The sequence below is a fragment of the Nyctibius grandis genome, chromosome 5 (genome assembly GCF_013368605.1).
Source record: "Nyctibius grandis isolate bNycGra1 chromosome 5, bNycGra1.pri, whole genome shotgun sequence".
Taxonomy (NCBI): Eukaryota; Metazoa; Chordata; class Aves; order Nyctibiiformes; family Nyctibiidae; genus Nyctibius; species Nyctibius grandis.
This window is the reverse complement of record NC_090662.1, coordinates 71,661,128-71,674,932: the sequence shown is the minus strand read 5'-3', so window position 1 is coordinate 71,674,932 and position 13,805 is coordinate 71,661,128. Positions and strand designations below refer to the sequence as shown.

Here is a 13,805-nt window from a genome sequence, read left to right as displayed (position 1 = left end):
AGGTCCCGTCCTGACTCATCTTGCTTATGGCTCTGCTTCATGCTGGCTAGGCTGTCCTAGCAGTGGCTAGTGTTCTCTTATGCACCCTATGGGTGACATGTGCTGTGGGACCAAGAGCCACACAGTGATGAGCAGGCGTCCTGCCCCACGGTCAGCCCTGAAAGCCAGCAATTCTCCTGCAGGACCCCTGGCCACTCTCTCTACTGGGTTGTCCCAGGCAGTCGTGGCATATTTTGCAGCCAGTCCTGCTGTACAAGGGGTGTGCTTGATGTGAGGGCTGAGTGTGCCCCCGCAATCACCTGGTTCCCCTTAGCTTCATGGTGGCAGGGGGAGCTCGCCTCTGTCACAAGGGTTCAGGTGCTTCCTCACTCTGCTCGAGAGGCACAGTGTGCCTCTTGCCTCCCCATCCCTTGGTCATTTCTGCTGTGCAGCAGCATGCTCTGTTGGGTTTGAGGCAATTCCTCGTACATCTCACATTTCATCCCCCCAACATGGGGCTGTACTTTTAACCCCTTTGGTCTGCAGCTCCAGAGGACACGTCACTGATCTATCGAGCAGTGTTTGAGTCCCTAGCAGCTGCAGCTGGCCCTTGGTGGAAGCAAGACAGACAAAAAGAGAAAACAAAAAAATAAGGGTTTTGGTGGCTGGAGGAAAAAAGGACAGTGATAGTGAGTGTGTGTGGGGGGAAAGGGAGACACTGATTTTTCTCACCTGTCTTCTTCTGCAGTTCGTCTGTGTGGAAAGCATGGTGACAGCTCTTATTGACATGTTCCCGGGAGTGTTTCGGAAGAAGGGGCGTCGGGAGCTGCTGATCCTGGCCATTGCACTCATATGCTACCTGCTGGGCTTATTGCTGGTCACTGAGGTAAGAAAGGAGTAGCTGGGGTATACAGCCAAGCACCAGAAACCCTGCTAGATTGCTCTGGAGGAGTGGGTAGAGAGAGCAAGTTCATCTTTGATGCTGCTAATTATCCTTCATTTCTAATGCATTAGCTGGTGTCTCTCACAGCCGGTGCTGCTTTTACTCTGTGTGATGCTGGTGTACTCGCTGCATAACTGAGCCTTCCAGAGAGATGGTCCTGCAGCCCAGAGAGGCTGCCTAATGTACAGCTTTGTGCAAATACCAGGCCTGGTGGATAAAACAAGCTGAGCTGCCCAAGCAGAAGCTCTTCTAAGGGCAGTGGTAGTTTGCTGGCTGCTTTCCACAAGAAGCAGAGCAGCAGGATGGGAGGCTGGGGGTAACAGCTGCACCGTAACCCTGCCTGAACCAGTGGGAAGTCTGTGATCCCCGGGACCAGAAGGAGCAGAGCTGTGTTGGTGCACATGGTGTTTGCCCTGCTCTGCAGCTAATAGCCAAGCACCTTTTCCTCCACAGTGGTGTGCTGTGCTACGCTGTGTGTGCATATTGCACGCTTGGGTGGGGGTTGTAGCACTCTTCTGTGTTGCCTCCACGTGCTGTGTAGTGACTTCTAATTCCTGCTAAACCTCTTAGGTGCTGCTGAATGATCCTCCAACAAGATCCTGGCTAAGGATTTGCTGAAGGCAGCTCCCACTGTGATGGAGAGAGTTTTGAGTGAAACTACGTTCAGGGTTCCCATGGCTTTTGCATGCCCCCTTGCATGGAGGCATCTGCTCCCATCGTTGCAGGATGTCACCTTATATGTGGTGGGATGAAGGGGTAACTGCTCTGCCACTCTGGCAGTGTCTGGAGCCCTTCAGCACTATTTGTAAACATCTGCTTGACTTGTATTGGAGGGGCTTTCTCTTTGAGAAGACACATGAAAGGATGAGAGAGGAGTCATCCACTGACCTGTAGAGATAGCTGATGGCAACTATGCAGGGCTCACCTTAAAGGCAGAGGCAGCAGGGAAGTCACATGCCTCTGCCTTTGCAGGGCTTGGACCTTGAGCAATATGTAAAGATGGATGCAGCTAAAATGAGGTATCTAAATGTCTTGATCCTCAGGATCCCAGTTTCTTGGGTGCAAGGTTCTGCATTGCTACATGGTATTTTGAAATGATGCTGGAAACTTGCTAACTGATTTAAAACAGGCAAACAAACTGGGCCCCACTCCTATGGACATAGAAACCAGCCTAGCCCAGCAGTATCATAAAACAGGCATGAAATGCTCTCCTGCCACCAGGTCTGACTGTCTTTTTGGGACAGAGTGGGGGCAGCCCCAAGAGAAGGCTCTTCCTCTTCTCCCACCTGCTGTAGGTGCAGTGTTCCTGCTGCTATTCTTCTGCTTGCTTCAGTAATTTTTCCCTCACATGGAATAGTCCTGCCATGACTTTCTCTTCTCCATCTCTTTAACAGGGTGGGATGTACATCTTCCAGCTCTTTGACTACTATGCTGCTAGCGGCATGTGCCTGCTCTTCCTGGCTGTTTTTGAAGTCATCTGTGTAGGATGGGTGTACGGTAAGTGGAGGAGAAAAAACTGTGTTGCTCTTTCTCAAGGCAAGGATGGGGGATGGAGAAGTGGGAGTGGATAGAAAAGGTCCTTATGGGATAAAGAAATGCTGTAATTACCCTCTTTCTTGTCTGGTTTCCACTGTGTTTCCTCGCAATGTTTCTTAATTGCTCCACATTTAAAGTAGGAATGTTTTTTTCTCTCTCTGAAGGTTCCTCATGTTGAACTACCTTGCTGCTCTTCCTAGCTGTCCTTTGAATTAGAAAATCAACTATAGAGGATTGACTGCTGTTCTTTGGTCTCTGTTACTGTCTGCTTACATTGTGCCTTTAGTTTAGTCCTGTCAGTCAATTTAACACAAAATTCTGGGATGCAGTCTTGCTATGTGTTACTTCTGTGACAATACACATTCCTGTTTGCACAGGCTGTGATGGCACTCCTAAAAAAAAAAATGGGAGGGACTTCTTTGGCTATCAGTGAAGTCTGTAACTGAACTACTCAGGAGCAGGATTAAACTGAGCTCCACAAACTATCAGAAGGAAACCAACTGCTTGTTGGTCTGTGAAGTAAGAGGAGTTTCCTGTGATATCCTACAGGAGATCTCTTCCCTGCTGAACGGTGCCTGAGCACACAGGCTGCAGTTCATCTGCCTGAAGCTTGCATCAAGGCTGGTGTTTTTTGGGCAAAGGGTCTAGTTTTGTGTGATGCAGAGCAGCTGCTCTCTCCCCTTAGCTTCATGCAGCTACAGGAGCTCAGTAACTGTAAGGATAATGCAAAGATACAGTAGATGCCAGCTTAGACCAGACCCTCAGTGTCGCACAATCACGCATCTGTTGGCTCCTAGCTATGCCAAGTAGCGTGGCCATCCTAACCTAAGGAAAAGACTGCAGGCATGAGCATCATGTTGTCCTTCTTTCAATGGCCAGGAGTGGATGCTCAGGAATGAGTATAATAGCAGAAAAGTTAGCGATATTTTCTGTGAATATTCTTCCAGCTTCTAACAACTTAATATAAAACCATTGAATGGTTTGGGTTGGAAGGGACCTTTAAAGGTCATCTAGTCCATCCCCCTGCCATGGCAGGGACATCCTTCACTAGATCAGGTTGTTCAGAGCCCCATCCAACCTGGCCTTGAACACTTCCAATGATGGTTCATCTGCAACTTCTCTGGGCAACCTGTTCCAGTGTCTCAGCACCCTCATAGGAAAAAATTTCTTCCTTATATCCAATCTAAATCTACCCTCTTTCAGTTTAAAACTGTTACCCCTCATCCTGTCACTACAAGCCCTAGTAAAAAGTCTGTCTTTCTTACAAGCCCCCTTTATATACTGAAAGACCACAACAAAGTCTCCCTGGAGCCTTTTGTTCTCCAGGCTGAATAATCCCAACTCTCTCAGCCTTTCTTCACAGGAGAGGTGTTCCAGCCTTCTAATCATTTTCTTAGCCCTTCTCTGGACCCACTCTAACAGGTCCATGTCTTTCTTGGGCTGCGAGTCCCGGAGCCAGATGCAATACTAAGCTTGTTGCCCAGGGGTTTCCAGAGCCAGAAGTAAAATCTATTTATTTATCTTCTGTTAGTTTTTCCATCTGACTCAGCTAAGCATTTATCATCCACAAAATGCTGCAGCAAGGAGCTCCATGGCTTGGTCAGGTGTTGTGTGAGGAGTCACTCTCTTTTCCTTGTTTTGAATCTGCCACCTGCTGATTTCATTTGATGCCCCCTTTGTCTTATTTTAGAAGAGACAGTGAACAGTCAGTCCCTGTGTGCCCTCTTTGGTGCTTACAGTTTTATAGAGGTTGCATTTGCTGTAGTGCAGTTGCTGATGAAGGGGTTATCAGTTTCTACAATCACTTTATGTACAGCAGGAGCCAATTGCTAGTCTGGATGGACTCCTCTCTTACTGAAATGGTAGTAGGTCCAGCTGCTTGGGCTTGACCTCCAGGGAACGCAAGAGAAGCAGGTCTCTAGGAGAGATTGTTCTAGACAGATGTCCTGCAAGGGAAGCTCACCTGAGAGCTTGCAATACCAGACCCTGGCCAGATTTTAACTTAGAGTTGCCTTCTACCCAGTCCCTGTGGCATTTACAGGAGGATGGAGATTCCCATCCATCTATGACAGGGCTTCATCAACACCATGCTCAGTTACATTAAACTGAATTATGCTTTAATGTATTGAACCCCCCCTGCCATTTTTATGGTCACACAGGCCACATGCCTTTTCCGATGACCCATGGAGAGCAGCAATGGCAGACAATGGGCAGCAGGAGAGGTGATGCTGCTCCAGCAGCCTGGAAGGAGGACAGAGTAGCTGGGGACTAAGAAATGGCCCTTTCCTTCACCACCATGGGTTCATTTGCCCCACTTCCCACAGTGGGATTTTACCCTCTTGATGTTCTGCTTTGCATCGATTGGGCTGTTTCCAGCCCGAAATGTAGTCAGAGGGCCAAGGTGAGGCATCTTAGTGGAAAAAAAAGTGTCTGGTACCAATTAATGTTTTTTTTTTTCCCCCAGCCTCAGAATTGGCAGAGCTGAGCCTCTTGCTTACACTGTGAAGAATTACAGCATTTTTGCTAACACAAATATGCGTTCTGAGTTTCCCCTCTCCCAGCACATAAGCCAACCACCCACCACTTGGCAGCTTCCCTCTGCTGCCAGGCAGCTGCTCTCGCAAAGATCTGAGGATTTCCTCACATACTGCTCTCTCCCTGTGAAAGGACCGCGTGGCATTGGACTTGCTGATCACGTTCCCTAGAGGGGAGTGCTGGAGGGGTTTTGTTTTTTTCCCCCCTTCTCCTCTCTCCCTTCCACTTTGGGACAGAAAGCCCTCGTATAAGCAGGCATGGGTTTTGAGCACTGGGATTCACAACATGATGCCACCGAAACGTGCTGCAGGGAAGATATTTTCCCGGCAGTCACAGCATGCACATTAGGATTAGCTGTTCCAGGAGCAAGTGAGTGTCTCCATCGCTGCAGGAGAGCAGAGGCTGAAACCATTAGGACTGTTTACAAAGCTAAAGCAAACTGATGCCAGCGGGTACCTGTGGGTGGCTCTAGGGTGAACCCATGTTGTGCTGGTATAAATCTTTCCCTCGCTCTCTTGCTCACATGCAGCACGCCTACCAGAAGCAGCAGCCTCCTTCTACCTGGATCCTGCCTGTCAGGCTTGCTCTGGCTGTGTGTGCTTTATCCTCTCGGATGCACCATCTGCAGGCAATCTTACATGCTTATTTATGGACCATAAGGGGCCTGCTCTGTGCAACTGGTACCAAAGGGTGCGCAGTTGTTGCAGTGCCACAGTGCCTCTGCTGCTGGCATTTTGCACAGGTTTGGTGCAGGTGTTGCTGCAGGTTTGAGACAGAGGGGGAGCAGATACAAGCTTAGCACTATGGCATAGAGCCAGGGTCATCACCTATTGAAATCCTATGGATGAAATTTGATATATGTGAATGCAAATAAATGCAGCTTGGGAGAAAATATTTAAAAGGGAGGGCTTCTTCATAGATTCCAAACTAGCAGATCTGCAAAACTCACTGTTGCTGGATATTTTAAAAATAAAATAAAATAAAATATAATCTTTGTTCCTTTCAGTTTGCGTATCACTTGTAGTTGTTATAAGCTACATAAAATGAGAAGGGCTCCAGAAAAACAAGACATAGGGATGTAAGCATCTCTAGTTGTGTTTGTGTGATATTTATTCCCATGAATTTATGTAGCAAGATTAAATGATTTGTCAGAAAAGCATGCAACAGCCTTGACGATATATGGGATTGGTCAGCACCAGAGAAGTGATACCAGCATGCACGGATAACTGCCCTGTGCCTGCATACCATTCTCCCTTGTCTTGCGATATTGGAGATAACAGCAAACATCTTTGTTCATTCCAACAAAAATCTCTTGGGGGAAATTTTTATGGTTTTCTCTGCAGGAGCTTTTTCTAATCCTTCTAATATGTTGGGAAGGAAGGGGGACTGCACCCATCCTCCAGCTTCTAATTTGCTCAAAAAGCCAATATTGAGTGATTGAACTGATGAATTCTTGAACTTGATTAATTTTTCACCTGCCTGCAAAATGTAGAACATGTAAAACCTCCTGTTCATATACACTCTGAGGACGTTCATGTCAGTCTCCATGGTGTTTCATCACATCACCTACTGACTGCCACAGTGGCTGTGGAAATGCAGGACCTGATGGTTGTACTACAGAGAGTAGGGATAAAGACAGGTGGAGGCACACCGTAACTAACAACATAGGTTTGGAGTTATTTTCTTGGTGGAGGATGGATGTCTGTTGTGTCTTTCTTTTTGTTCGGCATCTTTGTATTTCTTTAATTGCTATGTCTCTTCCACAAGATCCTAGAACCAAATCTGCAGTGAAACTTCGGCTTCCACAAAGTTGTATTATGAATGAATTTATTTGTCATATATCTGACATCACTGTGTGTTTCTGTGGAAACACTGTATGGTATAAGAGACCGTGCTATGCTCATATTCTAAACTGCAAGTTGCATCATTTATATCTCTCTCCTGTTTTTTCACCCTGTGGAAGATTTTGGCTTTTTGGCAAAATAAATTTTTTATACTACCTCCTTTCATCCCCAGTATATTTTCAGAAAAGCTATCTGAAGCCTCATGATATTTACAGCTTGGAAGTTTTAGGGTTCTGTTCTCTGGTGTAGGCTGGGCTCCCACACAAGGCTGCATGTCCCTTGATATGCCACATCTTGTTGTCTTTGCTTGAGGCTACTTGTTAACTTCCCAGCTCAAGATGGGAACCATGAGGTGTTCAAAGAACCTGCTCTCCCCAGCAGAAATACTTCAAAAAGCTGGGTTTAAAAGAGCTTTCCTGCAAATATTAGTCATGGGATATAGAAAATAATGAAAAGAATTACAAAAAAGAATTCATATATTTAAAGGAAACATAATATAGCAATTTAATTCTAAGACATAAAAAACACAAATCCAAATAAAACTCACCAAACTCCAAACACTCTCAAGTGTGGCCAGTGCTATAGGCATATATTTTGCCCAGCCCAGCCTTCTGGTGTTAAGATGCAAAGAAGCAAGGTTTCATCATGTTTGCAGGTGGGAACTGTGGCATGACCTTGAGTTCACAGCAGGATGAACACCCCTAAAGGCAGAGCCCTTCTTTATCAGCTAAGCACTGTGATTAAACTTCAGTAAGACAAATATGGTATTATTTTATCCCAGAGGTGCTTAATTGGTAAGCCTTCCTATGGACAGTCTAGCTCCTTTTTTTTTTGTCTAATATTGTTATTTTATTTTACTTGAATCAGTCTGATATAGTACCTTTGGTTAGCTCTAGTTAGGAAGAAGTTAGGGCATCTTATGAATGACTTTTTGATTCTTCTTCATTTTACATCTCTTTTTGGCCAGCATTAGGCTCTTGTTCCTTGAAAACGTCTTAGAACTTACTACAAAGGTCTGCTGAAATCCATCTGCATTGTGCCATCTCTTCTGTATACCATTGCATACATTTCCTCTTTGTGCTTTGGGTTGAGAAGAGTCAATGGATAGGGTCTGGCCAGTGGCAGGACTTTTAGATGCTCTTCAGAGGTATATTCCACTCTGGTGCACCATGAGATTCAGGTAGGTCCTGCATACTGTGAACAACATAATCTAGTAAGTGAAACTAATGAGAGGAGAAAGAGATCAGGCACACACAGGACAGCTCCCACTGGACAGTACAGCAGCACTTGCAGATGGAAGATTTGGTTTCCAGCAGAGTTTGTATTGCCAGGTCTCCTGGGTTTATGCCAAAAATAAAATATTCTGTGGAAAGCAGGCTCTTGATGACAGGGGCAATGCCTGGCTCAGTGGGGATTCTTGACATGACTTCCCTGGTGTGCTGATCTGGTTACAAAGAAAGGGTTTTGTTTGGTGTCCCCCACTCTCTTTGTTCTTTTTAGCACTCTGGGCTTACACAATCCCACGTGCTCAACCTGCAAGATCTTTCCCTTGATGACCTATAAACCAGGCACTTCTCCTTGCCTGGTGCCAGTCCTTACCAGCTCTTAGTGGCACATGGGCTGCATCCTCTCACTTACAGCTGCTGCTGTCTAATGGACAAGACATTTCTTCTGTGTCAAGCTTTCTGATAACTTATGGCTGAAGTAAAAAGCCTCCATCTGTATTTAGCCACAGATGGACCTTTTCCTTGCCAGAAAAGCCCATTACCTGCTGCTGTATTATTAGGATAGCAGTGTTTTTGCCACTGAGGATAAAGAAAGTTGGGATCTGACCTGAATAGTGGTTGAAGGAAACAGCAATGATCTGACCTCTGACTTTGTCTCTGTGCTGGCTGGTGGCCAAGGTGCCAACCGCTTCTACGACAACATTGAGGACATGATTGGTTTCCGGCCGTGGCCCTTGATCAAGATATGCTGGCTGGTGTTCACCCCGGGTCTGTGCTTGGTAAGTGCAATTATGACAACATGGCATATTATTCTGGGTCCCTGGGTTATCAGTAGAAAAGGTTGATTTGTGTGATTTCAAGGTGCTGCTGTAATTTTTTCAAACTGCTATGGAGAAGCAGAAGCTTGTCCATAGCTGAGGCAGCAATTTATTTCCTTTGTAAACTCTTATCTTTTGCCTGGAAAATTAATTGAGTCTGAAAAGCCACTTGTTTACTGTGAAGGCAAAGGGAAATGTATCCTCAAAGTCTGGAGAGGTTTGGTCAAATTACTTTTGACTAGAAGACCAGTGAGAATTACCCTGTTCTGAAATAACTTGCTTCAGCCTGTGTTCCTGTGACCTCCTGTGGTTCAGAAATGTTTTTCAACAGCCATTTGCTTTCTATGTTATTAAACCTCTTTTAAAACTTCTGTGACAACTGTGTTTAAAGAAAATGCACCCTAAGTCAGGCAAGTTCTTGCCTGTTCTGAGTTTATGTCCAGTCTTGCTCCACTGACTTTTACGTGATTTCTGAGCCAAATTCTGCTCCTGCATCTGATGTTGAGGGTTGTTTTCTTTGATCTCAGTGGGAACACAGATGGGATCTATAGCTAAAGCTTACAAAAGATTTCTAGTCCTTTGCCCTCGGGCTCCAGCAGGAGTTGAATATCAGGGAAATTTTCAAAGCAAGCCTGCTCCAGCCCAAATCATCTGAGATCTCTCTGGCTAGAGAGCCCCAAGAGGGGTAAATCTGTGCCCGCGTGGTACTTCTGGAGGGCTTCTGCCAGGGGCAACAACAACTCCTGGCTTTGATATGAATAAATAGCTGTCTCAATGCTGCTGGACCCTCAAAGTCGTTGCCAACTTTACTTAGGTTGAACCCTTAAGAATCTTGAAGGCTTTACACTGCAGAGAAGCCTGGCCCTGGCTCTGAGATAACTCCTTGTGTGGTCAGCATGGACCAAGCTCTGCCTTGCTGCAGCTAGCAAGGTCCATGCTAGCTCATGCAAGACATCACACTCATTGACACCCAGTCAGTGCTTGCAGAGTGGCCAGTCTGCCCGGCTTTGCTGCTCCCTTTGCTCTGGCTATGTCTGTGTTTTCTGCTCCTTAGGCTGTCTTCCTGTTTTCACTGATCAAGTACAAACCCTTGAAATACAACAATTCCTACATGTACCCACCCTGGGGCTACGTGGTGGGCTGGCTGATGGCACTCTCCTCTATGGTCTGCATTCCTCTCTACGCCATCTTCATCCTCCTGAAAACCAAAGGACCCCTGAAGCAGGTACTGGAATTGTGTTCACTGGGCGAGTTTCTGCTGCTTCCCCCAGACGGCTCATGGGAAGGGCCTCAGGGAAGATGTACATGGCACATTTCTCCTCTGAGAAGGCAAGGGGGTGAGAGTGGCCCTTCCCCAGAATGCCCCATAGCTCTTGCTGGCAGCTTGGAGGGCTTGGAGAGTCTCAGCACAGCTTCCAGGGTGGTTGTCAATTGTCCAGAGTCTCCCATGAGACGTTGCACCACCATGCTCAGTGAAATATGTAGACGTACACAGAGTGTCTCTAACGCTGGCTCCACTGAATGGCAGAGGACCCCCTCAGTGTGGACTACCTGAGGCCACAGGCTGATTGGTTTGGTTTATGGTTCAGCTGGTCCTGCTGGCCATGTAAGTAAAGATGGCATGCCACCACCTTTGCCTCCTCTTTCATTACTGACTAGTGCCAGTGCAAACCAGGTGCAAAACCAGGATCTGTTTTGCCTTTACTTTTTGTCCCTTGCCCCTGCTCCCCTTTTAGTCCTGGGTCAGGACCGTGTTATTTTCTCTGAAGAAATGACATGTGCCTATTAAAAAGGACAAGTGCACAGAGCTATAAAGGTCTACCCTGTGCCATGCCCAAGCCTGTTCTCTTTCATCGTAGACACCCTGTCCTAGGAAGAAGTGTGTCTAGGAAGATGATGTCATAGAGATGACACCCCACCCATGAAGACCTCAGTGATGTACAGTGCATATAAATTTCTGCACGATTTCTCTTCTGGTCCTTCCCCATCCTCACTGACTGTAGGCTCATCTGCAGCTCGTTGGGGTGGGGAGCAGGTGAACAGGGGACAGGAGCATCCCTGTGGCTGTGGTGTAGGTGTGACAGTCACATTGTGAGGTCATGGGGAGGAGGAACCTGCACTGCCAACATAACCAGGGACAGGCTGGGTGCAGGATGTCCTTGTTGAATCCATTGCCTCAGGGAAGGTGCAATGTGCCCCCCACAGGGGCTCTTATTTGCTGGCTGGGAGATGTGACTTAATAGGGAGTGACAGGAGTCATGGCAGAGATGGCTAATGCCCATCTCAGGCTCAGGAGAAGATACCGTGCAATGCCCAGACAGGAATGGTAGCAATGAAAGTCTTCAGTGACACAGTGAGAGGGGCATAAGCTGTACAGGCAGGGAGGTGGAGAAGTACGATGCTATGAAATAATTCCTGTTTAGCTGCCTTTGGCCTTTGGGCCTCCTGGTTGCCGTTAGTGGCCATGAAGAGATAACAAGGTTGGGAGGGAGCTGGGACCTGTACACCTCCCAATATGAGGAACTCCAGGTGAATCTTGTGCCAACGTGCTGTGATATGATTTGCTCCAAGTTCAGACCTTGAGTCCTGCCTCTCTCCTGTGCTCTAGGCCATTTAGTGGTAATGCATCTATCCTTTCCGTGGCCGGTTTGAAGAGTTTGGATGGCTGACAACATGTCAGGCCCCTCACAGCTCAGAGGTTTTATATGTCTAAATGAGGACTTGGAGATGTCAGTGAAGTAACTGTCTAAATGTCCTGCCTGCTAAACAAGCAATACTTCTCACCTGTTGCAAAGTGCTTTGAGCCTTTGGAGTGAAATGTTGCTGTGAGTAGTGTTAATGCTTATTTTGCAGCACATCCGAGGAATTTATTTGGCCAATTTCAGACTGAGGGTTTTTCTATTTGCCCTGGTTTAGATGATATTAGTTGTAATTTCCAGGGACTTCTCAGTTATATTAGTATGAAGAAACTTCCAAGGATGTGGTTTAGTCATGTAAGAAGGAATCAGCTGCTAAGCCTGGGTTGATTCAGAGGAGAATCAAAGCCAACCACACGATGATACCTCCTGGAATAGTTGCTCTTGTTTTCTCAAAATATACCTGTTCCCTTTTTTCCAGTCACACCCCAGAAATGTAGTGAATTAATTTCCTGACACAGATGCTTCCAGGAACAGTGCCTTTCAACTGAATATTGCAAACCATTCACTGAAAGCAAGTTTGTAATTGGTAATTATGATCAGTCACTGCGACGAACTGATTCCTCTTGTTACACTTGACTGACCAAGAAACACAAATTTTGTTTCCTAATGTATCTGATTAAGACAGCTTAAGCTCCAAAGACTGAAAACTCGCAATGAACTTCTCACAGAGCAGCTGCAGGCCAAGGCCGATTTCAGAAATCATAGGGCAAATATTTTTTTAATAAATGAGCAAAATACAGGATTCTGACAGGCACTTCACAAGGAGTGAAAGCACTGAAATTAATCAACGAGTCACGGATGAGTTGCCTGCTCTGCTTGTGATGTGCCCTGCAAGGGAGGAGGGTGCACTGGCCTGAGCAGATTGTGATGGAAAAAATTAGTAACTGTGAAAGTTGGTGTTCAGCACGGAAGTGATACACTGGCCCAGGGAGCCGGGCAGGTGGCTGCAGGACACTGCGTGTTACTTGCCTTTGGGAGGAGCCCAGATGCTCAGGAAGGTGTGTGGTACCAGAGGGGCTTCAAAAATGGGACGATAAAGACCAGAAATTCACAGCAGCTGTCTCTGCAGGCCAGCATCTTTTGCCCAAAGAGCTCTAAGTTCTTTGCATTTTTTAAGAATAAACTCCTCAAAGCTGATGCAACACTAGTGTACATGTGTGTGGCGCAGCCCGCAGCACCCCTGTGTTGCAGAGGACGGGGCGGGGGGGCTAAGGGCAGGCAGCTGCCCCACAATCCCTGCCTGCACTATCACAGTCTGTCTGGCTGGAAGAGGGGAGCTGGGATGGCTTGAGGGCAGGAACCAGTCCATGGAGGGACTGCTTTACCAGGGAAGTGCCACTGAGGTAGGTATCACCTGCCACCCTGTCTCAGACCATAGCGGGAGATGCCCACCACTTTCTGATGGTCAGACCATTTGGAAGGCCCCACAGCTCCCACCAAAGTCAATGGGAAGCATAGCTACTTGGCACAGGGAAGAAAAAAATGCCTTTACGGTGTTTTTTTCCACGGCCACAGAAAATGTCTGTGGGGCTAATCGCTAACATCCTTTCTCCCAGAAACATGTCTGTGAGAAGTCCTGTACGTTTGTCAGTTCAAGGCCCCGGATTTGAGCCCGGAGGTGGAATAATTGTCATCAAGAACAGTTAATGCGAGCTGCTCTCCTTCCTCTGCCTTTCGCAGCTATTTGGCGGGAGAGGAGCGGGGAGCGGGAGGCATTAGCTCTCTAGATGCCTTTGCCCCCAGCAATGGTTGTGGATCACTATTGGGTGTCAGTCTGTTTATCAGCTTAATTAACAGACACTTCTTCTTTGCAGCGGCTGACACAGCTGATTTCCCCAGCAGAGGATCTGCCGCAGCCAAAGAAGCACGTGAAGGGTCTGTCTGAACTGAAGCGCAAGGGATGCTCCCCTCCAGTCCAGGAGGTGCTCAGCATCACAGAGAGAGAAACCCACTTCTAAGGCACTGTGGATGTCTCCTCTGTACACAAGACTGATTTGCTCTCTCCTTCCTGAAGTGGTTTCTTTTCCCTCCTGGGTTCTTCCCTTCTCTCCTTCACATCTGAGACAGAAGCATCTGGGACACCCTCTCCTTCCAGCCAGCTGGTTGCACCCACCAAGGACAGTGTTTCTTTTGACTCCCTGGGGACGCCTCTCCCTGTCAGCAGCTGGGGAGAGAGCAACACGCTTTTGTCAGAAGTGTCCTCCAGTGCCGACACTGGTGGGGAA

General features: G+C 47.1%; 1 protein-coding gene across 1 annotated transcript in view; it reads left to right on the top strand.

Annotated features, from left to right (window-relative positions):
* LOC137663535 (sodium- and chloride-dependent betaine transporter-like) overlaps positions 1 to 13,562 on the top strand; it is a 31,870-nt gene extending 18,308 nt beyond the window's left edge. Inside the window, exons 10-14 of the mRNA XM_068400876.1 lie at positions 728 to 865; positions 2,317 to 2,419; positions 8,742 to 8,842; positions 9,936 to 10,106; positions 13,395 to 13,562. Of these exons, the coding sequence (XP_068256977.1) occupies positions 728 to 865; positions 2,317 to 2,419; positions 8,742 to 8,842; positions 9,936 to 10,106; positions 13,395 to 13,538 (657 nt within the window). The 3' untranslated portion in view covers positions 13,539 to 13,562. The remainder of the gene's footprint in view (positions 1 to 727; positions 866 to 2,316; positions 2,420 to 8,741; positions 8,843 to 9,935; positions 10,107 to 13,394) is intronic.
* The last annotated feature ends 243 nt before the right edge of the window (positions 13,563 to 13,805 follow it).